At 54.2% G+C, this 23,777-nt stretch overlaps 7 protein-coding genes across 7 annotated transcripts; 2 read left to right on the top strand and 5 right to left on the bottom strand.

Annotated features, from left to right (window-relative positions):
- Nucleotides 1–602: 602 nt before the first annotated feature.
- On the top strand, nt 603–2,602 carry Triagg1_3121 (uncharacterized protein; the record flags this gene model as incomplete). The annotated part of the gene is made up of 3 exons (XM_062897379.1): nt 603–714; nt 778–1,124; nt 1,196–2,602. The coding sequence occupies 3 exons, from the start codon at nt 603–605 to the stop codon at nt 2,600–2,602; spliced, it is 1,866 nt and encodes a 621-aa protein (XP_062757645.1).
- A 213-nt stretch (nt 2,603–2,815) lies between these two features.
- Triagg1_3122 (CAZyme family PL38) lies at nt 2,816–4,075 on the bottom strand (the record flags this gene model as incomplete). Its single annotated transcript, XM_062897380.1, has 1 exon — nt 2,816–4,075. One exon carries the CDS (start codon nt 4,073–4,075, stop codon nt 2,816–2,818), a length of 1,260 nt encoding a protein of 419 aa, XP_062757646.1.
- Nucleotides 4,076–4,673: 598 nt separating this feature from the next.
- Nucleotides 4,674–6,383, bottom strand: Triagg1_3123 (uncharacterized protein; the record flags this gene model as incomplete). Its single annotated transcript, XM_062897381.1, has 1 exon — nt 4,674–6,383. The coding sequence occupies one exon, from the start codon at nt 6,381–6,383 to the stop codon at nt 4,674–4,676; it is 1,710 nt and encodes a 569-aa protein (XP_062757647.1).
- A 1,728-nt stretch (nt 6,384–8,111) lies between these two features.
- On the bottom strand, nt 8,112–11,118 carry Triagg1_3124 (uncharacterized protein; the record flags this gene model as incomplete). Its single annotated transcript, XM_062897382.1, has 4 exons — nt 8,112–9,006; nt 9,054–9,228; nt 9,789–10,223; nt 10,278–11,118. The coding sequence occupies 4 exons, from the start codon at nt 11,116–11,118 to the stop codon at nt 8,112–8,114; spliced, it is 2,346 nt and encodes a 781-aa protein (XP_062757648.1).
- Nucleotides 11,119–11,889: 771 nt separating this feature from the next.
- On the bottom strand, nt 11,890–13,965 carry Triagg1_3125 (uncharacterized protein; the record flags this gene model as incomplete). The annotated part of the gene is made up of 2 exons (XM_062897383.1): nt 11,890–12,677; nt 12,741–13,965. 2 exons carry the CDS (start codon nt 13,963–13,965, stop codon nt 11,890–11,892), a joined length of 2,013 nt encoding a protein of 670 aa, XP_062757649.1.
- Nucleotides 13,966–16,993: 3,028 nt separating this feature from the next.
- Nucleotides 16,994–18,174, bottom strand: Triagg1_3126 (uncharacterized protein; the record flags this gene model as incomplete). Its single annotated transcript, XM_062897384.1, has 3 exons — nt 16,994–17,170; nt 17,270–17,810; nt 17,879–18,174. 3 exons carry the CDS (start codon nt 18,172–18,174, stop codon nt 16,994–16,996), a joined length of 1,014 nt encoding a protein of 337 aa, XP_062757650.1.
- Nucleotides 18,175–21,113: 2,939 nt separating this feature from the next.
- Nucleotides 21,114–22,778, top strand: Triagg1_3127 (uncharacterized protein; the record flags this gene model as incomplete). Its single annotated transcript, XM_062897385.1, has 3 exons — nt 21,114–21,244; nt 21,309–22,467; nt 22,533–22,778. 3 exons carry the CDS (start codon nt 21,114–21,116, stop codon nt 22,776–22,778), a joined length of 1,536 nt encoding a protein of 511 aa, XP_062757651.1.
- Between the last annotated feature and the right edge of the window lie 999 nt (nt 22,779–23,777).

The raw sequence follows: 23,777 nt of genomic DNA on the forward strand, positions 1-23,777 counted from the left end.
GAAAACAGGGGTATAGAACAGTCTAATTATTACTATAGTCTGTTATATAATAAAGGAGGAATCTTCTATGTATTTAGTACTCTTTTCTACTAGCTAGGTAGCCTAGCACGCCCCTTACTACACCCAGCAGCCAGATCCTCTAGTAATCACAGGCGCCAAGCAATACAATAATAACAACAATAAAAGATACAAAGCCCTATGCTAAAAAGATCCCTGTCAGTACCGGGGGCCACTTACTCCTACGACCTTGTATTTTCCTAGTTGAGAGAAGATGTAACCTCGCGTTTTCCCTTTATCCATTGCTCTTTAACCGCAAGAGCAGCAGCAACAGCTTATGCTCGGCACGGACTGCCGCGCTTGAGGCCGCAATGCTACACCGCGATGGACAAATCACGTTGTCGGGGTTAGACATGAGGGGGGGGGCGGTCTCTGATTGTATGCGCACAGAGGCTCAATTCATGGATTGTTCAGTTTAAAAGGTCCGTGATGCTTATTTGAGCATGTTTGCTTAAGTAGTTCGCCGTCCTCTGCAGTGAAACGAGGTGGATAGAATTGCTTGTGTCCTAGCATTCTTCCTCACTTCATTTTCCCAATCACCAAGAATGCCTCTCCTCAGGAGCTTAGGGCCGGCGTCGGCAAGCCTGTTTTGCATCATTGGTCTTGTCCGAGCTGGAAGCTTGAAGGATATTGACCATGTCGTCCTCTTCATGCAGGGTATGTAACAATCACATGTGTCTGAAAATGTCCTTGAGCCAGCTTGTTAACACTGGAGTTTAGAAAACCGGGCGTTTGACCACTACTTCGGCACCATGGCGGGTGTTCGAGGTTTCGGCGATGCGAATCTGCAGATGAACGACGGCGTGCCGGTCTGGAAGCAATTGACCAATCCCCAATTGACCAACGAGACCGACTTCGTGACGCCCTTTTACATCAACTATCTCGGCGGCAACTGGACCGAATCAACCCAATGCATGATTACGGGGACCAACAGCTGGCAGGATAACCATGCCGCCTGGAATGGCGGGAGCAACGACCATTGGGCCGTGGGTAACAGCCCTTACAGCATTGGATTCTACAAGCGTCAGGATATCCCTATTCAGTTCGCCTTGGCCGAGAACTTTGTCGTTGGTGACATGTACCAGGCAGGTTTACCATTCAGAAGACTAGACGAAACAAGACTAACAAAGAACCCCAGGAAGGTGTTGTTGCTGCCACCAATCCCAACAGAGTGACATGGCTCTCCGGCAGTGTCAACGCCCCCGGTGGCCCTCAGACCCCAGACCAAGGCGGCAACCCGTACATCGACAACAACATCACCCCGGGCTGTGAAACTGGCGGCTTCAACTGCTACCCCCTCAAGTGGAAGACTGTTGGCGAGTACTACGAAGACGCCGGTGTTGATTGGCAAGTCTTCCAGGACGAGGACAATTTCGACGACAACTCGTATGCCAGATTTCAGCAATTCCAGGATGCCGAACCCGGTTCCAGCCTGTACAACAGAGGCATGAAGGGCCTCTCCCTCGACACCTTCTACGCTCAAGCTGCCAACGGCACTCTCCCCGAAGTCTCGTACATTGTCGGCCCCATGGAACTCTCCGAACATCCCCCTTATGCGCCTCACGACGGCGCCTGGCTGCAATACCAGGTCGCCCAGGCCGTGCTCAACTCACCCAAGTACAACAAAACAGCCCTCATCTTCTCCTACGACGAAACCGGCGGCTGGTTCGACCACGTCAGCCCCTACCACTCCCCGGCCGGCACGTCTGGCGAATGGATCCAGGACCCGTACGGCCAAGTCGGCTACACGTTTCTCGGCCCCGGCTTCCGGCTGCCCTTTTACATCGTCTCCCCGTGGACGCGCAAGGGCGGCGTCTTCACCGCTCACAGCGACCACAACTCGCAGATCCTCTTTGTTGAGAAGTGGCAGGCCGCAAAGGGACGCAACGTCACCACGGACCAGATGGTCGGCTGGCGCCGCGATCACATGTCCGACCTCGTCGACGCCTTTGACTTTGACAACCCCGATTACTCCATCCCGGCGATTCCCCCGCCGCAGACGCCGCACACCGATTCCAACGGCGTCTACGACGGTTCGTCGTACTGCCAGGCTCTGTACTCGGACGTCCAGCCTCCCGTTCCGTATACCGGCGACGGCGTGATTGCAGACATGCCCAGCCAAGTCGAGCAGGGGTTCAAGCCCATGCGCGGGATGCTCACCGAGGGCCGCCACATTGTCCTCGAAGCAAACGGCTTCGCTCTCGCGCAAATGACGACGTATGATGGCGCTCTTACTGTCAGCCAAGCCACCGCACGACACGACACGCCGTCTCAGCGCTGGATTGCGCACGCGGTGGAGATTGGAGGAGCGGATTTCACGCTTTCTGACGATGCGGGCAGCAAGTATATTTGCGAGTCGGGAGTTCTCTGCAATGATGCCCGGAATGCGGTTGTCTTTACTGTGAGCTACAAGAGCGGGAGCGGATATGCGTTCAATGTCAAGGGCACGCAAAGGTATCTGTCTATTGGCGGCGGAGGATCGTCGAGCTATGCTTCTTTGACTGGGGGGCTGGGATACTGGCAGGCTTACAGTGTGAGTTATTGAATGTCTGAGAATATATAGCATCGACTAGTTAGTATCTAAAGATGGATATGACAGGTAGTAAATGGTAGAATTAGACGAAGAAAGTAAAGATAGCATTATTCATTCCAGCCACCCGTCCTTCCACATGGCATCTATATAAAGCCCAATAACAAGATAAGAGAGACTCCCTTGTCTTGGGGTGTAAGACAAGGGGCTAAATTCACCATCTCTCTCTTATCCAACCGTCGCAATGCTATCCAACTGCTGCGGCGCCGGCCTCAGCCCGAAAATATCCCCTCCAGGCGGCGCAACCAGCTTCGACACGACCTTGGCAGCAGCCCAGTCGCCCTCCTGCGCCGCCGCCCTGACGTTGTCCGTCGCCGCGTACTGCGTAAAGGCCAGCTCGGGATACGTCCACTTGCCCGCGCCGCCCGACGCCGCAGGGACAAGAAACTCGACGGCCTTGAACAGCGTCTGGCCCTGCGGCCCCTTGTACTTGAACAAGTCGACGCCGACCTTGCGGGCGATGAGCGCGTAGCGGAGGTGCGCCGTCAGGTCAAAGTTGGAGTAGTGGAAGCTGCGCGTGCGGCTGAGCTCCTGCGGCTGCGACCCGTTGGCGGTGATTTGGCTGTCGATGAAGGTCTTTGCGAGCTGCGCGCGCTGGACGGCCAGCGAGACGTTTCCCGTGAAGAGGGCGAGGGCGGCGATCTGCATGTTGGCGTAGGTGCCGTGGTTGTTCTTGGCGGCGGCCTCCTCGACGCCAAAGGGCGAGTCGGCGAGCCACGCCAGGAACTGCTTGTTCCAGGCGACAAAGGCCTTGCCGTCGGCCTTGGTCCAGCCGGGGGCGCCCGTGTTGAGGATGGCGACGGCGTCGATGACGTTTGTGTACTCCTGGCTGAAGTCGATGATGCCGATGGACCGGCCCGAGTTGGCGCAGGGGATGATCTGGGCGTGGTCCAGGTTGGGGCTCATGGCCGTCTTGGGCTCGAGGAACCAGGTGCGGAGGATGTCGGCCGCGTGCTTGGAGTACTTTGGGTTGCCGGTGTAGTACCAGGCCAGCGACAAGACATAGGTCGAGTTGAACATCATGCCGACCGACACGCGGTCCTGGTACTGGTCGACCTCGGGATTGCGAACGCCGTCCTTTTGGATGTAGGGACATCCATCTGGCGAGTTGGGGCTGGGCCACCAGTACGGCGCCTGAGACGAGTAGTCGTGGATCGTGCCGTTGGGGGGAGCTTTCGTCTTTGCGGTGACGGTCCAGGGGCCTTGGCCGAGCCAGCTATCCGCCTGGGCAGTGAGATGCTTCAACTCCTTCTTGAGGGCGCCATCGCCCAAGGTGAGAAGCAGCTTTGCTTCAACGAGGCGGTAGCCATCAATGACGACGGTGTTGGGGATCTTTGACGACCAGGGCCAGAGGCTTCCAAAGCCAGGCAAGGCGTTGGCCACGCCCGCGGCAGAGAGCAGAGCAAGAGAAAGGGAAGAGAAGTGCATCGCGGCGATGTCAATTGATGTCAGAACCAGTCAGTTGAAGTCTTGCTGTCCTTCCAACTTGAGCTTGATTGCCAAGATGAACGGCCGTCAGCTTCATCTTATAGACAAAAGGAGGCCCACCCCTGTCTTTTCCCCAGGTTTTAAACCCCAGATTCTGTCAAGCCATCCATGAACGGACGGATACTTGTCCGCAAATCACCCCATTCCAATTCAAGTTGCCCACAAAGATGAACGATGCAGAGTTGCATCACGGCAAAACCCAGATTTGGGGGTTCGGGGGATTCTTCCGAACAAGCTGGTTGCGAAATGTTCCACCAATCAGCTATTTAGCCTCACATGGCAACACCCCGGTTCCTTGACGACTCCAAGTCTCCAAACTAGCTACATAAAACGACGCCTCTTTCTCGAAACTAGGGCAGTGGAAAGATGATGGACCGTCAAATAGGAAAAATACGCACGTCGTGTCGTTTACACATGAATGTCATTGCATCAATAGGATAACCAATAGCCTTAACACTAAATCAAGAATGCCAACTCCCACCGCATGCCCTTTATTCCGTTCCTCGCATTAAGAAGTTGTATGAGGGGGTTTTTCTTTTCACTCCTTGACGACCTCGGACAACTCGTCTGCTACAGCTCGCCCGGCTGTGCGGCCGGAAAAGATGCAGCCTCCCAAGAACGTTCCCTCGAGCGCGTTGTAGCCGTGAACGCCTCCGCCGCCGAATCCCGCCACTTCACCGGCGGCGTAGAGCCCCGGGAACGGCGTCATGTCTTTCCTCATGACGTTGCTGTTGAGGTTAGTCTCGATGCCGCCGAGCGTCTTGCGGCTGAGCAGGTTGAGTCGAACTGCAATCAATGGGCCGTGGGCAGGGTCTTGCAGGCGGTGAGGCGCCGCAACACGGCTGCGCTTGTCTGGCCAGTACGTTCTCGCATTGTGGATGAGCATGGCCTGGGCGTCTTTTGAGTAGGTGTTGTTGAACTGGTCGTCACGAGCGTCGACAACCTCCTTGACCTTTTCGTATTCCAGGACGGGGCCGTTGCGCTCCTTGGCCAGCTCGTTCATGCCGGCCACCAGCTCCTTGAGGGTATCCCGGACAATGAAATCCTTGCCGTTTTCCTGGAACAATTGCACATTCATTGTTCCCTTCTTGCTAAAGATTCTGTTCTTGAACACCTCCCAGATGCTCTTGGCCGTCAGATCAGGGTTCTGCTCCGAGCCAGAGAGGGCGAATTCACGCGCAATGATGGACTGGTCAAGGATGAACCAGCTGTAGTCGTAGCCCGTTGCGCAGATGGCCTTGAGCGTGCTGAGAGTATCGGATCCGGGGAACAGATACGGGGGGAAGCGTTTGCCAGAAGCGTCCAGCCAGAGAGACGAAGGGGCCGGCAGGATGCGGATGCCGTGCTCGGGCCAGATGGGATCCCAGTTCTGCAGACCCTCGGTGTAGTGCCACATGCGGTCACGGTTGACAATGTTGGCACCGGCGCTCTCCGAGATGTGAAGCATGCGGCCGTCGACGTGGGCGGGCACGCCGATGACCAAGTAATCGGGCACCTTTGGTCCCAGTCTTTCCACGGGCCAGTTCCGCTTCACGGCCTCAATGTCGCCGCCAATGCCACCCGAGGTGACGATGATGGCGGAGCCGTAGAGCTCGAAGGAGTCGACAACAGTCCGTGACGTCTTGACGCCTCTGGCCTGGTCATCCTCCTCCAGAACGCTGCCCTTGACGCCGACAGCTCGTCCTGTGCCGTCGACGATGAGCTCGTCAACCTGATGCCGGAACTTGAACTGCACCAGCCCCTCCTCCGCCGCCTTCTTGACGGGATCCGCAAAGATGCGAACAACCTCCGGCCCAGCTCCCCAGGCAATGTGGAAGCGCGGCACCGAGTTTCCATGGCCGTCAGCCCTTCCATCGCCGCGCTCGGCCCAGCCCACGTTGAAGAGGAATCCCAGCCCGCGGGCCCTCACATAGTCCTCAAACTCGTCGGCGGCAAAGTCCACAAAGGCCTTTGCCCACTGCCGCGGCCAGTAGTCCTCGTCACGGTCGAAGCCGGCAGACCCCAGCCAGTCGCGCATGGCCAGCTCCCGCGAGTCCTTGATGCCCATGCGGCGCTGGTAGTACGAGTTGACCAGGAACAGGCCGCCCAGGGACCAAAAGGCCTGTCCTCCCAGGCTGCTCTCGTTCTCCTGGTCGATGATGAGCGACGGCACTTTGCGCTCGGCCAGCTCAAAGGCAGCGACGAGGCCGGCCAGGCCGCCGCCGACGATGATGACGGGCTTCTGCTGACTGTCGTCCTCGGAACCCATGGCGAGCAAAACGAAGGAGCTCAGCTGCTGGAGAGGGGTGAAGGAGAAGCGAAGCGAAGCTGAGAGGGCGAAGGTGAGATGAGTCAAGTCGAGGCAAGACGAGACGAGAGTCTACGTGTACATAACTCGCATGCGGGATATTTGCAGCTTTATCATGCAGAGGCGCATGTACATGTACATTCAATCGATTGTTATCGGGTGATGCGAGTGGTGTGTGTTGCGTGCGCTGGTACCGGTACGAAGGGGGGACATTGGCACCTCCAATCAATACCTCTGATAGATTGATCAATGAATACATGTAATACAGCTCCCTTCCGTGCTTTAATAGGTACAGACAGCTTTCAGTGCTACAGTGCATTAAACAGCCCTCCATGTGCTCTTCAACCACCCGGATGGACAACCGCCACAGCGGCCGCGGGCGCCGGAGGTTTAGCGCTGCTCCTCGCTGAGGCTCTGGAGATGAGATGCCATCCATGGATCAAATCGAATCCCAGCTTGTCGTCCATCAATCCAATCATCCCTGCTGAGCTTTTAACCCGTATCGAGCGCTAGGAGGAATCAAGGATTGAGTTTCAATGGAGCTGGACCTTGCCCTCTGCCTTAAGGGCCGATCGGGTATCAACCTGGTTCCACGATTCACGGGCGCCCAAATCAAACCACGTCGAATCAAGCATTCAATTGCAACATCAAAAGTCCCCGCAACCCCGCCGCTGGAACAAGCAAATCCTCGCCCAGCTCTTGTACAAAGGATTTTACGCACATACGGCCGTGTAACTACACGTACTCCGTACTCAAGATAACAACCAAGGAACAGGTTTTCATAATGTAACAGCGTCAACTCTCACCAACTTTGACCAATTCCAGGCTCGATTCGTGAATTGTCTAGCTACACAAACGGCTAATCTCCTCTTCTTCCCTTAGTACCTAATATACTCGTATAGTAGGTCAACACCATCACGCAAACAAGCGCAAACCTCAAAGGTACCTCGGCTGCCCCGCCTGGCAAAAGTCGCGGTACCTCCGTGGTACCTGCTCTTACGTGTCCGCCTTGATCACTTCACATGCAATTCCCCCGCCCGCGTCTGCTCTGATTGGGCAGCACGGCCTGAGGTGATTCATCGTGCCACTTTGTATCAGAGGCATGACGACTTGTGTGACACTGGCGTGTTTCTGTTGGTACGAGTACTCGGCACAGGAAGTTGGAGTTGGTAGCATCAATTTAATTCCTTTGCAAAGAGAAGGCTGTGTATTAGTCATTGCTCTTGCCATGGAAATGAATCAAGTGAATAGTAAATATCACCATTAGTGTACTCATAACGAATTCACATTAAATAAATATAATGGAAACTTCAATTGTTACTTCTTGGTAAACCTGTGTAGCTCAACCTAAGCCTACATATATTTTAGCATGCACATCAACCACAAGACTCGCTCACCACCACACAAAGCTGCGAATATCCAGAGCTACCCTATAAACCACCAGAACAAGCAAATAATTCATCACAACACTACAATACACAACACTACAATAAACAAATAAATTCTACCTCAAATAAAGAAACAAAAACATAAAAATTAAATATCAAACATTAAAACCACCTACTCAATAATAACCTCAAGACAAGCCATTCAGCCTCATACACCAACGCCAAAATTAACATCACGACCACAAATCTCAGCCTCTCTCCTACATACTTACTCCCTCATAACCCTCTGCACATCCCACCATTAAACATTACCCTCGCTCCTCCTCTGCCCCCTATCCACCCTCCTCTCCAACCTCCCCATCCTCTTATGCTGCCTTTCCACCAACCTCACCAGCGTCTCAATCATGCTCCCCTGCTCAACCACAACCTCCATCAAACTCCTCTCCGCCCTATCCGTACACTCAAGAGTCCCTCTCTCCCTGAAAGAAGTCGCCTGCGTAACAACCTCAGTAACCTCATCCTTTTCCTCGCTCTCACCATCATCACCACCATCATCACCCTCATCATCCTCATCACCATCCTGTGCTTCTTCCGGCTCAACCCCTTGCTCCCGCTCACATCTCCGCTCTCGATCCTCCCACGTCTCCCCCTCCCCCGTAAATATACTCTCCCCCCTCGGACACTTCCCCCCCTCCCCCTCCTCCCTCCTCGCCGTCCTCGAAGACGACGTCCTCCCCCGACTCGCCTTGTCCGCCGCCTTCTTCACACACCACAAACACCCACAATCCCCCTCCACATAACCCCCAACCTCCATCGTCGGAATCTTCATCATAGCAGGCGCCCTCATCCGATTCGTCCTCAAAACCTCGTCCACGTCCCCCGGCACAACCCCCGGCGCCGCATCCTCCCCAGCCCGCCCATACCTCCCCTTGAACTCCCCCCACCAGCTCTGCCTCGCGCACTGCGACGCCCCAAACATGACCCTCAAGATGACGAAATGCCCCCAGCTCGGCGCGTTGCACCGCATGTGCTCCGCCAGCGGATGGTCCGCCATCGAGTTTTCTCTTTCCGTCACGCGTGCCCTGGAAACCCACCCGACAAAGTCTCGACGCTCGCCCTCCGACCACGACCGCGACTCGGCCTTCCACACGGTTGTGAGCCGACTGTAGATGTGCCAGTCGACAATGTTGTATCCGCTGTAGGGGGGAATCACCATTCTTCTCGCCGGGTTCGTCGAATTCACCGCTCTAGATCTGGCTCGGGATGGTGTCGTTGAGGAACGGTTGGACCTGCTTCGACTACGGCGACTGTGCCAGCGACGGCGACGCCGAATTTCCATGGCTTTTCCTTCTGAATCCATTGATTTTTCCTGTCGAAGCAGTCTCTGTTACTCCTCAGCCAAATCTCAAAAAGTACGACTATAATGAATATAGTTAGCAATTAGGATATCGTCCTTCACAATATAATGTGCTCCACGACCAACCTCGTTAGCAAATAATGGTTCTTCCAAGACTGAGAAAGCTAGTAGATTGTACGAAAAGTTTCGAGCTTCAACGGGGGAATATGCTGGCCTTGCACCTCTGGCATTACGATAGGTAAACAAGGCAAAAAAAGTTGACGAACTGAGAAATGTTGAAAAATCACAACCGATGCAATTTTGATAGTGTGCGGTCCCACATTGAAGCGAACGGTTTGAAGAAAAATCAAGCCCAGGCAAAAGTCACTCGTGTCGAGGCCAAGTGCAAACAGCCGTCTTTCTATGCTGTGTGGCCATTTGCATATCGACCATAATCCCTACTATTTGTTGTTTGTACGTATGCGGATCACTCGATTCAAGAGTAAACGCCATCACCTCTTCCCAAACTCTGTATTAATACTATACCAATAATGCTATACCGATGCTACACTAAAAGAGTCATAAAGAAAAAAAAAGGCAATGAGGTATGAGGAGAGAACAGCAAAGGTATCTAGCGAGCACCGTTGTGAGCAATCAAGTTGGGAGTTTCGCTCGCCAGGTCCTTCACTTGGCCACCGCGGGCCAGTTCCAGGATCCTGTCTCTCAGCTGCTTTGCGTCTACCGTCTTTTCCAAGGCAGCCAGATACAAGGCAAGTCCAGCAACATGGGGAGCCGCCATTGAAGTGCCACTCAAAGTGGCGGTTGCGTTGACTGTGGCAATGAAGGCTGACTCTACGTCCAAACCAGGGGCTTGGATGTTGACTTCGGGGCCGAAATTGGAAAAGTCGCACGAATTCCACTCGATGTCGATGGCACCCACAGTCAAGGCGCTTCGTGCTGATGCAGGCGACGTGAATCGGGCTGGGCTTGCTTCGTTTCCAGCTGCGACGACGCTGAGGACTCCCAAATCAAAGGCCGCATCGACGGCCTGATTCATGGCGAAAGAATGGGGACCTCCTGTCTCAGTGTCAGTTGATTCCGTCCGCGTCCCTTCTCATCGGCGTCACTCACCAACAGACAGGTTGATGACCGAACGGCTTTGGCGGTTCTTGAGGACAATGTCTTGGACCGCCCATTGGAAACCATCAAGTACGTCCGAAATGTAGCCGCTGTCATCCAATAACACCTTGACGCCGATGAGTTCCGCCTGCTTGACCACACCAAAGGTCTTGCCCGCGATGATTCCAGAAACATGAGTTCCATGTCCGCTATTGTCCGACAATACACCGGGATCTACGCTGTACCCAACCGTTGCTCGCCCACCGAATTCCTCGTGCTTGGTGAAGATGCCAGAATCAACCACGTACGCAAACGTGCCATTGCCCGCGCTCTTGTCGTAGCGGTACGACTTGGCACCGGGCTTCTTGCTAGACAAAGCCGCAAGGCCCCAGGGAGCATGACGCTGCGTCACAAGCTTCCGCTGGACAGTAAAGTACTCGTCCCGCTCGATTTCTTCTACCTGAAGACATCCATTTGGGTTAGAATAGACAGATTCATCGGCACGAGTGGCCATACTCACATCTGTATCGTTCCAGAGCACGGCGATGGTGTCTTTATCGAAGACTCCGGAATATGCCCGGTAGCCACCAATGGCATATGTCCTCTCGACACCAGAGGGCCTGTTCTGCTCATCGTTCAGAGAGTTGCGATGATAGGTGACATTGATTTTGGCGATGTGTGACTGGAACTCGGAGGGCGAAATGTTGCTGTGGAGAGTCACAATGTACTTTGCCTCAGGCTCAAGGGCTTCCACGTCCAGAGCCGAGCATCCTCTGGCGGTTTTCAAAGGGCGGGCTGTGACGTATGGCGTGACGGCGAAAAAGAAGAGTGCGAGATTCTTGAACCAGGCCATCTTTGCCGTTGTGCCAGAGCAGATGTGACTGGTGGTGAATCTGATGGCGAGTAAACTATGTCAGAAAAGAGTGATGATCCAAAAGCCAGATGCTCCAAGAGCGGATGTTGGTGGAGAGTGAAAAGACCCAGGTTGAGACCGTGGCCGAGATATAAATATAGAGCATCTATGCGACTGCCTGGATAGTTGCTTGCTTCCTTCTACGAGGCCATGCACCTGCGTGTTGCCCCTTCTCTTCACTTTCTACAATGGATCTTGTTAGCCGGCATCAGGCCTTCCGTCTGCCACTGAAAGCATCAGTAGAGTTTGGCCACGTCGCTACTTTGGTAAATTTGAGCCTGTTGAACCAATCATGTTTCAATGCCCACGTAGAAAGAGTCAATGCAGTATCTCAACGTCTTCACATAGTAAGTGTCACCGAGGGAAATCCAACAAGCAGTATGTGAATGTGGTCATGTATAGTAGTAGTATCGATATACCTAATGACTGATGTATAAGAAAGAAAAACAAGAACTAAAGAAAAAAAAAGACAAGCTGTCTATGGTTCCCATATCTTAAAATCCCAACCGCTGCTTCTACCCAATGTAATGCATCTTCGCACTCTTTCTTTCCAGTTAGATATCCCAGGTATCATGCTCCAAAAGACAAAAGAAAAAAAAACAATGAAATAACCCCGTTCCATGCAGAAATACTATGTACAAGAATCTGCCTGCCGAACTCATGGATGTTGCCGGTCAGCAGATTCCATAGGCCCATCTCATGCACGAAAGCCTATGCCAGGACACCGTTGGCTTCGAGCTTGCCCAATTCCACCCCCTTTGGCGCAGCAGCCACCTCGGGCTTCCTGATGGGAAGAGCAGGGAGGGCTTCGACCTCTTTGCGGGTGATGTTGAGCTTGTCCTGCGACAGACCCATTGACTTGAAGAATGAGACGGCCTCCTTCCATTCATGCTGCTTTCGATCGCCGGACCACCTGAGCTCCTCACCCATGACGTCGATAACACGAGGCAGTGCGCGCAGTGCGTTTTCAATGTCGAGGAAGGCAAGGCGAGTTCGGCGGGAGATGAGGTCGGCGGCAGTGCAGGCGGCTTCGGACCTGACACCATGGCGGATTTCGGCTTCAATAAAGGGAAGCGTGGGAATCAGACGGGTGGCGGCAGAGTTGGAAGATGATAGGACGGCCCAGGCGCGGTCGCCATAGTTGTGGGCCAGGTGGTGGGCAACATCGGCATCGACATGGTGAGCCTCCATGAGCTGAGAGGCAAGAGACGTAGAGTAACCATGGGCTCCGATGAGCGGAACATCTTTGGTGATGCAGCGGCCGGTGGTTTGCACACCAGGGAGACCAGCACCGCTGATATCGGGGAGGGCAACGGCGGCTGGAGCAAGGCTAAAGGTCTTGACAGCCTCATCGACTGCGTCCTCGGCCATTTGGCGGTACGTGGTCCATTTGCCACCAGCGCAGGTCAAAAGACCGGACGGCGAAACGGTGACGAGATGGCTTCGTACGAGGGATTCGGTGTTCTTGGCTTTGGGGTCTCGAACAAGAGGTCGGATGCCTATATATACTTATTAGTCGAGGTCTTTCTTTATATGAACACAGTAGGGGGGTTGATGCTCACCAGACCAAGTGGCCAGGATATCAGATTGGCCAAGCTTCGCCTCGGGCCGCAGAAGCTTGTTGACTTCCGACAGGATAAAGTCCACATCTTCCTTCTGCGCCACCGGCTCCTTCTCGATCTCGCAAGCATTGTCTGTGGTTCCGGCGACGGTGTATCCCTGCCAGGGCAGCACGAAGACGACTCGTCCATCGGAAGTTGCCGCCTCGAGCATGCCCATGCCGTTGGGGCACACGCTGCCGGGAAGCATAACGTGGGCGCCGGAAGCGGGAGCTACAAGAGTCATGCGCGATGGGTCGTCCATGCGCTCGACGGCGTCTGTAAAAGGTCCGGTGGCGTTGATGACGCCCTTGGCCCGCACGGTAAACTCTTTGTCGCCGTTACCCAGAACATCGCGAAGGGTCGCGCCGCGGATTCTTCCGTTCTGGTCCTTGTCTAGGCCGGTGACCTCGACGTGGTTCAGGACGGTGGCGCCGTAAAGCTGGGCAGTAAGCGCAAGAGAAACGTTCATTCGGGAGTCGTTGTGCTGGCCATCGTAGTAAATCAAGGCACCAACCATGTCGTCTGAGCGCAGCAGAGGGAAGTTGGCGATGGCCTTGCTTTTGCTCATAAAGTACGAGCCCTCGATGCCCTGTGAGCCGGCCAGCAAGTCGTAGGCCTTTGTGCCAATCCACATGTAGGGGGCCTGGAACCAGTTCTTGAGGGGCAGCAGAATGGGAAGAGAGTTGGAGAGGTGAGGCGAGATTTTGAGGAACGTCTTGCGCTCGTGCAGCGCCTCCATGACCAGCTGCAGCTGGGAGTAGTCCAGGTTCATGACGGCCTTTTCGAGATAGCGCACGCCGCCGTGGACCAGCTTGGTGCTTTTGGAGCTGGTGCCCGCGGAGAAGTCATCGCGATCCACGATGGCCACTTTGAGGCCTCGAGTCACGGCGTCGAGTGCAATGCCGGCGCCGGTCGCGCCAGCTCCGATAATGAGGAGGTCGTACTCTTCAAGATTCTCGTTTGCTTTGCTGTGTCGCTTCAGCTGCTCCAGCTGCTCCAGCCGGGAGGAAATGGCGGGGAACGATGGCGGAACGATGCGGCCATTGCTATCTCGCTTGACTTCGGCGATCGGCTTGTGTGTAGAGTGAGATATCCTGGTGCGAGAATAGACAACGGCGCTTCCAGCGGTGGCGACGACGCCCAAGCCTAGCAGAGGCCGTCGAAGGCTTGAGAAGCCTCGAGACATGGTCAAGTTCGTAAGCGGTTGGAGGAGGAGGGGCACAGGAGAATGCTGATGGGCAGGGATTCCTCCAATGGCAGGGCTTGCGTGAAGTAGAGTGATTGATGAGGCTTTGGGTAGGAGATTTGTCGTGGGGGCGAGCGCCTCTTAAAGGACAGGAGAGGAGCGACGATCTGCACGACAGAGGAGCAAAGGGGAAAAGAAAAGATGTCCACGGGAAGACAGAAGTGGAATGAAAAGGCGAGAAACAGCCCAAAAATTTAATCAGAGGATAGGTTTTGCGTCAGATGAGGTGACTTTCAATAGTCAACTGAGACTGAGCTCGGTGGATGATGGCCGACCGACGTGGGTCAAACGAGATTCCGCTCGATATGACGATCAGGTTGGGGGCCTTGGCGGCACTGATTCGTGGAACCAAAGGGGCGAGTGAGGAGCAAAGAGCAGAAGGGTGGGAGAGTTGTTGACCAAGATGTTATTGAACCTGTGGCTTGGTCTAGTTTTTCTGCACGACTGGCCATGCAATGCAATTCTTCACGTGGTGGCTTGTTGTGGTTTGTCCTCGTACGCTGCGAACCAGGGGCTTGTCGTCGTCGAAGCTCTTATGATTTGCCTGTTCAAAACTCTTCTTCTGGAGCCTTGACCGTCAAGGTAACCCTCAGCCTCCATCCCCAGTGATGTCACGCTGGAAAAGGACTCCCGAAGCAGAGACTGAGCCCTCGCTTTGGGGCTGCGATCCCGGTACAGCCGGTGCGGAAGGGTCTGGGCCGGATTCCCTGAAAGGCTCGAATTGCCTCCTCCAGACCAATCACGCCGCAGGCCGTCCTCCGGGATACGGACTTGCGCGGGTCTCTTCTCCAAACAAACGCTCGGAGTGGGCCTGACGTCTCGATTTGGGGGCAACTTCGGGCTTGGGCAAGCCGAAGACGACAAGCCACGCGTCGAAGCTAGGCATGTGAATGGATGGAGATGAGCCGTTCGGCTGTGGCTGGCGACAAGGGCCTCAATGTCTGAGGGGTTCGGGAAACTTTCGGTAGAGAATCCCCGAGCTGGACACTCTTGAAGCTGTCGCGATCACGAATGCAGAAAAGTCGCGATGTTGCTCTCGGTCGATTGGACTCGCCATTGGCGGAATGCAAACATTCCGTCTCGTGATCCTGATAGTTGCTTTTAACCCACCAACTGCTGAGACGCATTCTTGGCCATTGAAGCAAAATCCTTTGCGATAAGCTAAAAGGCAGAGACACTCTCGTTGAAAGAAAAAAAAATTGGGCTACGTTGCCTCAGTCATTGCTCTGATCACATGTCATTTGGGTTTGTCGGCCCCGCAGCCACAGTCAGCCACAGTCAGCCACAGCACAGGGATGCTCCACCAGCCACAGTTTGTCAGCCAGCCACGTTATGCACCGGATAAGTTCCCTCGAGATTAGCCAGGGGTCTAGTTCTTTTTATCCGTTCAAACACCAACCGAGCCAAGCCAAAACGGACACTCTTTCAGCTCTGCTTTATACGACCCGAATCCAGCTGCACTCAGCTGCTGACTTGACGATATCAACTGCTATTCAGCTCTCCAGGATGCCAATCATCAGCATGCAGGATCTCTCATTCTCAGCTCTCAAGCTGCCGCCTCATCATCATCATCATCGCACGTCATCTTGAAGACGAAAGGATCAAATCCCTTCAACATCGGCCTCGCCAGCACCCATTACTAAACCGTTTCCGCCCAATCCCGTCAACCTCACGCCGGGTTTTACACGGGAGTGGCAAACCGTTTTGCTCAACCTCACGTTTTCTCAGTCTGCATCCCCCCCAGTCCCTTCCATCCCGGGCACGGACACAGGGAGTGTGCATACTCGATGCCGCGTATCACGCAGAGGCCACCTCCAGAGGCGAGAAAAAAAGAGAGGAATCCTACCTGCCTTGCCGCGCCAGCTCCACACAGAGAAGCACGAGGCCAGGTGACCATGTCTGCGTCTGCAGCCTCTGGGTCGTTGTCTCTGTTGTTTCTATCCCTTGCTCCCCCGTCCCCATGCCAGGCTCGGGGAAGCCCGTGCAGCCCTTTTCTTTTATTTTCTTATGAGCGGGCGGCGGATCTCACACCGCAAGGGCCAAAGGAGACGACAAAAGATAAAAAAGGGCTTGGCAAAATGGCTGGAAGATATCGCTTAGCGACGCTTGGGCCCGGTAGCTGCCGGGGATGTCCTGTCAGAATCTCGCGATGGTGGCGATGAGCCTCATCGGTGTGCGGGCATGCTGTAAGGCGGTGATGATGAAGATAATCCGCCGCTCCAGTAGTGCTAGAGTGTTCGGGTTGTTGCCGGTTGGTTGAAGTGGTGATATGCAGTGTTTCTGGGGGGATTGAAGAACGGTCCCTGCAGATATTGGGGCTACACTGTTCTCACTCAACCTCTATGTCATGAGCTGCAGTAGTTCTGCCTCTTGAACTTGTAGGGTAACAGTCAAAGTACTTCAGCGTTCCAGTCTGCCATCTCCATCCAGCGCCTCAGATTCATCGGGTCTATCACGAAAATCTCCGACAACGACCCCTTTTATCACATTTCATCACATTTCATCTTGCCATCTCGACCGCCTCGCGTTGTCAATTCCAACAGGCCGGTCCAGCTGGACGATGAACCCCCGTTTTCAGGGTCCCATCATACACGTATCCTTGCACCGCTGTTTCCCCCATCTCAGGACAATCGGCAAAGAGCCCATCGCAAGGGTTTGTTGATGCCCAACGTCCGGTGGTTGCTCCTTTTGAGGGTGAATCATTATACTATTATCGCTCGCTAAATTATCAACTATACTTGTACAACCAACCATACTCCGTGTTTTCATAACACATACATCCGAGCCCAAGAACCAGTTCATCAAGCACAACCCATCATGCGTTTTCTCCCTTTTTTTGTTTGGTACAATTGGCCCACATTCTTTTCATTACCCCCATTTCATCACATACTACCTTTTTCTGTATTATTTCCCGAGACCATCTCGTTCTGTTTTTCATTACGTGTCCGGCATTGATATGCAGCAGTCCTTAGACCTTTGTCTCAATGGCTGACGGGTGGGTGTTGGACCACACGCTCTTGCGGGGTCGCATCAGGCGTTGAAGACCCAGCATCGGGGTGTTGATGGGGCTGTTTCCGGTAAAGATGAAGACGTCGTATAGGAATCCGCCAAAGGCGCAGCCGCAGAATGGGGCAACCATGGGAATCTGCAGTACGGGGTTAGCAACAACGAATTATGCATGATCACCGTCAAAAAGAGGACCCCAGGGGAGACAAAAAGCAAAAGAAATAGGGATGTGGCATACCCAGAAGTAGTAACCGCCCGCGGACCACACCTCATGGCCATATCCAATCATGAACGAAACCAATCGGGGGCCGAAATCACGAGCAAGGTTGATGGCATAACCAGTCTCCCAGCCGAAGCAAGCGCCAATGCCGAAGATGAGGAAGAAGAGGCAAAGCGGCATCAGGTTTCCAGCTCCAATGTTGTTGGGATCGGCCAGGGCGAAGATGACGAACATGAGGATGCTGCTGGCGATGAACTCGGAGAAGAACATGCCCGTCCGAGTCATGAACGGGGCTGGATACGTGCAAAAGACGCCCGCGGTGGCGGTAGGGCCGGTCACGGTTCGGATGCCAGCGCCTCCCTCAAAGGCATCGAAGGCTGACTTGTAGTTGGCATACACAATGGCAGCACCCGTCATGGCTCCCAGGAGCTGAGCAAGGGCGTAGACGGGGAGCTTTCGCCAAGGGTGGCCGCGGTACAGACAGTTGGCAAAGGTCACCGCTGGGTTGAGGTGACCGCCGGATTTGCCGCCAACATAGACGCCGAGCATGACGGCGATTCTGTTTGTTACTGTTAGTGATGGGGCTCTCACCAAGGTTTTTTTTTTCTGCATCGCGGTGCAACTTACCCCCAGCCCCAGGAGATGCTCTGATAGTCACCCTTGGTACCACCGCTCAAGACGACCTGTGCGACGACGCCGTCACCAAAGAGGATCAGGGTCATGGTTCCCAGGAATTCTGAGAAGAAATCCTGGCATTGGCTGCGAATCTTGGTCCAGGCCAACTGCTCTTCCTCTAGAGGAGGCGACAGCAACTCCATCCTTGGGGCATCGTCAAGACTGGACTGGCCCATGTTGGGGTTGTGTAGAGGAAGAGGGGCGGACTTGTCAACGGAGAATTCAGATGCTTCTTCAGAATGTGACATTTGGATGCTGTACTTCGAATATGTGTGTGTACGATGAGAATTGGCAGAAAGAATTGGGGTAGCGTTTCAAAAGAAGGAGGGTGGGAGGTGTTGTCAAATTATAGTTTTTTTAACCCCCTTGGGTGCAGGCTCGCGATACTACTATCAACTTCACCCGCGGTTAGGGAAACCGAAGAGCTATTACGTCTCTCTCGTGGGGCTTACCCACGCCCTACAGCAATTGAGGCTGGCTGGGATGGGAGCAGCAGAAAAGATCGGGTCAGTCGGTGGTGCAGACGCAAACGGGATGAGGGGGTGGCCGAAGATGACAAGATTCCCACAGCTGACAAGACGGTAAGAGATTTGAAAACAGATCTGGTCAAGCAAGGGCTCTTTCTCTGCGTGTGGATCTGGAGAATCGAGAACACGTTCTTCCCCGCCTCGAATACGGGGATGAGATGGGAAGCTTCAAGGACTAGGAGCAGACGGGAAATGAATCAAAGCGCTAGGAAACCAATAACTCGGGCTCAGGTGATGCCACGGCTGCGAATAACGTTGGCCGGACGGGTGAGGGGAAGATGAAATCGAATGATGGGTTTACCGAATAACGACCTGGGGCTCGGGATTTTGGATGCGCAGTGCCGGGGTTTATTACGCTTCAACACACGCGCACACTCGGAGGCTTACACCGAATCAGGTCACTCTAATTGTGCCATTGCTACTACTGCTGCACTCCATTACTACTAGCACGAGCAGTAGTAGAAGAAGGACGCAAGTCTGGCGGGCAAAAACAGGTGTGACCGAGGTTCTACGAGTAATTGGGGATGGAGTGTCTTTGCCTGCGGGAGGGGGATGGAGGGCATGGCATCGCATTTCCATACCCCCCCCCTCCCTGTCCAGATGGGGGACATGCCATACTGACGGGGCTAAGGGCCTTGTGAGACTCTCGTGGGATTTTGGGGACCGCCGGCGTGTCCTGGCTATCCACGCGCCGGACCAGGCCGGATGCAAAATTCTTCTTAGCGTGCAAAGAGGCGGAGTGAGACAGCAGCAGCTTGTGCTGTCAGGAAAGGAGAATCCGGCGGTGCGAGAAAAAGAAGAAAAGGGGGAAGAATACAAAACAAAAACAAAAAAGGGAAGAAGAAGAAAAGAAGACATGGCACAAGTCCACACTTGGAAGCTCCGTTGGACAAAAGCACGACGACGCACAATGATGGAACCCAAACCCTCACAAACAACAGATCAGCACAACCAACATTAAGCTTCTGGGGCCCTGTACATACCTGTACATACATGAAGCCGGCCCTAGCCATGCTTGATGCATGGATGGAGCGGCGTGCATATCCCGATTAGACCAGACGGCATGCCTTGTGTGTGCACAAGTGCGAGGATTAGTCTTAGGGCATACGACTAGGCCTCCATGACCGCTTCACCGGGGGAGCCGCGTCTGTCTTGGACTCTTCATTCCCCCGACGCAGTACCGTTTATTACGAGTACTATTCCATTAGTCAAAAAAGGTGTGCTGCTCCAGAACACGGGCGCTTATCCGAATCCTGGCTGGGATGGTGTGTCAAGTGTGTGAGACCTTGCAGGACTGGCCTCAGCCACATTCGGTATTGCAATCCCAAGCTGCAGCCCCCACCCTCGCTATTCTTTCCGATCAAGATCGCGACGATGGTTGGGGTTTCCCGAGCGTAGCGGCTTCTAGCTGCGTTCCAGAGCTTAGGCGAGCAGGTAACTGAGGCTAGCCATAGGGCTTCTCTCTCTCTTGGGCTGGCGGAGGGACAGCCTATTAGGTCGGGCGGCAGAGCCCGAGTTGGCCTGTCGGCGTTGTGGGCTTGCGGTGTCTTTGTTCGGGGCCCCGGATTCGAGCTCGGGATGCTGATGCCCGAAACGGAGGCGCATGCGGGAATCACGCGGGGATCCTTGCCGCGATGTGGTTGTTGCTGGAGCGGGAAGAAGAGCAAGGCAAGGCAAGGTAAGGTAGAGTAACATTCCACAGTCAGCTTCGCGACTAGCTAGCCACATTAGCTGAGCTGAGCCGAGGCAAGCCCAAGCCCAAGCACAAGCTTCTGCCCATGGGGAAGCGTCCCGTACAGTAAGTAGTGGCAGTAGCAGTAGCAGTCGCAGACGTAGTTGGTCCCTTGTGTCCTTGTGAAGTCGTTGTCGTAATGCGACCCAGACAGTGCAGGCCGTGCCGTTAGCCAGCTAGTCAGGTAGCACTGCGCAGGGCCAAAATGCTGTGCGTCAACTTGACGTTGCCTCCACCAGTTCGAGCGAGTTCGGTCTGCTGTGGTGCTGGTTTTTGGCGCTCGGTCTCGGCTCCGTTCTTGTCCAGCCGTTTTCTCCTCCCTCGTGACCGGTTTGCGCCTCCACAATCTGGGGATTGCAATTAGACTCTGTGGATGGCGGGGAACTGAGGGGTAGCTCCCACGCGGCTCCTTAGTGCTGAAGCCAGTGCTAAACACTGCCTAAAGCAAACTGTCCCTGGCCTGGAGCCTCGAATCTCCCTCCTGGAAAGAATTGTTCCGGGAGGCGAGCCTAGCAGCTGAAGGCCACTATCGGCTTGCTAGTCGTTCTGCTGGGGGAAACAGGCCCAGACATAAAGGCCGCTCCCTACCAAGCCACACCTCGTACCACACCAACTCATCTGGCCTCTCTCTCTCTCTTCCAAACATTATTATACCTCCTAATTTCCCGTCAGCCCTCGTCCTGTCTGTCTTCGTCAGTCGTGAATCGCATTGCCAGCTCTGCTCTGTTGTTGTTGTCTGTATATTAAGACGTCGTTTCTGCCCTCTCATCCTCCCCCCCTTTGCCCTCCCTCTTCTTCTCTTTCTCGCCACCCAATATACTTGCCTCCCCTCGGCCTTGTTTCGTACAACAGGACCAACATCTTGTGAATGCTCTCATCCCTTCTTCCCAAAAGATTCAAGAGCAAGAGATTCAGAAAGTCCAAAGCCATGATCCGACCCACCTTCGTTGGAGCCATAGACCAGGGCACCACAAGCTCTCGGTTCCTCATCTTCAACCAGAGGGGCGAGGTGGTTGCCACGCATCAGTTAGAGTTTCAGCAGCACTATCCTCATCCTGGGTAAGTAGATACGTAATGTGAGACAAACAAGAGATGAAAGAAGAAAAACTTATCAATTGCGCAGATGGCATGAGCATGACCCCGAAGAGCTTGTTTCGTCTGTAGAGACTTGCGTGGATGGCGCTGTTGTTGAGTTTGAGAAGCAGGGTCACAACCGCGAACAGATTGTTGCCGTTGGCATCACTAACCAGCGTGAGACCACCGTCGTCTGGGACAAGACGACGGGCAAGGCGCTGCACAATGCCATTGTCTGGACCGATGCTCGATCCCAGGAGCTGGTTCGCAAGCTGAAGCACCGTATTGGAGCCAGCGAGCTCATCAGCCGATGTGGTCTCCCCCTATCAACGTACCCTTCCGTTAGCAAGCTGTTGTGGCTCCTTGAGAATGTGACCGAGGTCAAGGAGGCATATGAGCGTGGAACTCTTGCGTTTGGCACAGTCGACTCCTGGTTGACGTATAAGCTGAACGGTGCAACAGCCCGCAACATCCACGTCACAGATCCTTCCAACGCCTCACGGACCATGTTTATGAACCTCGAGTCGCTTGACTACGACGCTGATCTCATTGACTGGTTCCGCATTGACCGAAGCAAGGTCAACCTTCCCAAGATTGTGCCCTCCTCAGACACTGAGGCGTACGGCTCTCTGGCAACCACTTCGCTCAAGGGCACTAAAATCACCGGATGCTTGGGCGATCAGTCCGCCGCATTGGTTGGCCAGAAGGGTTTTACCGCCGGTCTCGCCAAGAACACTTATGGCACTGGTTGTTTCTTGCTGTACAACGTAGGCCCCAAGCCCGTCATTTCGACACACGGTCTCCTGACCACGGTTGCCTTTGATTTTGGCGAGGGTAAGAGAATGTATGCCCTCGAGGGTAGTATTGCCGTGGCTGGATCCAGTGTCAAATTCTTGGTTGACAACTTTGGCTTCATCGAGTCGTCATCCAAGCTTAGTGCTCTTGCCGAAGAGGTCGAGGACAATGGAGGCTGCACTTTCGTCACTGCTTTCAGCGGTCTCTTTGCCCCTTACTGGATCGACGATGCCCGAGGAACCATCTTTGGCATCACCGCCTACACTCAGCGTGGCCACATTGCTCGCGCCACGCTCGAGGCCACATGCTTCCAGACACAAGCCATCCTCCGAGCCATGGAGAAGGACAGCGGAAAGCCGCTGACTGAACTCCTCGTCGATGGTGGCATGTGCAACTCAGATCTGATCATGCAGGTACGTATGCAACAGGAGAAGACAAAACACTTAAGTAACGTATAACTGACAATTCTCAATCACAGACTCAATCTGATTTCACTGGTATCACCGTCAACAGACCAGGAATGCGCGAAACCACGGCGCTGGGTGCCGCCATCGCGGCTGGGTTGGCAATGGGTGTTTGGAACAGCTTCGAGGACCTTGAGAACGTAAACAACGAGGGCCGCACCTTTTTCAAGCCTCAGATCTCAGAGAAGGAGGCGAGCAAGCGGTTTGCTCGATGGGAGAAGGCGGTTCAGATGAGCAAGGGCTGGTTGAACGACGAGTAATGAAGTACTTTACGAGAAAGAGAGCATGTAATGAAATCCTGTTAGTCTAGCAATAAGTAATACCACGAGCGATTTGCTGTCATTTTCTATGGATTGAGCGTGCGGACTGTATCGGCCGAGACGTACTGACTTGGGCAAGTGGTGTGAGCAAGCAAGCACGCATGCATACATACATGCCCCTATCACGATCATGACATGTATCGTACATTGCATTGCGCCTCGAAAGGTCCGAAAGCTGAAGGCCGGTGCGGTGACATGGCATGGATGACACCCCATGTCACCCATGTCACAGCCTTCAATCTGACGTCTGACTGCAAGCGCCGTGGCTTGGAAATATTGCCAATTATCGCAACCTCGCGTGGCTTGCACGTGTGCCAGTTAGAGTTGGCCGAGAACGTTGAAGTCAGATCCGTGGATGCATGCACGGCCGGACGCTCACCGAGGCGTGTCTCGGACCCTGGCCCTCCGTCGAGATCCCACTTCATAAGGCTTCGGGTTCTATTTACCGGCCTCGTTGATCAGCACATGCAGCGGCTCGGCTTTGCAAGACCGAGTGTGGAGATGCGAGCGGATCGTCGAAGAAGGATCACTGATATGGAGCTCCGTTTTGCTGGGCTTTGCATAACGGAAGCTGTGGGCGCTAATTCCGTACCAATTGGTCACGCTCAAGGAGGGTTTTTCGTTGCCCACCAAGTAATATCGGATGATCATTTTCCTTGTCCGGAGTAGAGTTTGTGTTTAGAGGCCGTTTTGACACCTCGGCCGCTAATGAATGGAACGATTGGGGCCGCTGGGAGAAACTCCATGTCTCCGCATTCTTCTAGACGACGGTGATGGCTTCATGGAGTTACGTGTATTCGAGTATAGACGCGGCATCAGCAGCGCACAAGATGCCCTGTCGACAATTCTCCCCGAAGCGGGCGGGGGGTGAAGATTCTCAATTGACTAGGCCTCGATTCTTCACAGGGCATTTTCCCATCTTCCTAGTTTCCGAGCTGC

The sequence above is a fragment of the Trichoderma aggressivum genome, assembly GCF_033847375.1.
Source record: "Trichoderma aggressivum f. europaeum strain CBS 100526 chromosome Unknown scaffold_009, whole genome shotgun sequence".
Lineage (NCBI taxonomy): Eukaryota > Fungi > Ascomycota > Sordariomycetes > Hypocreales > Hypocreaceae > Trichoderma > Trichoderma aggressivum.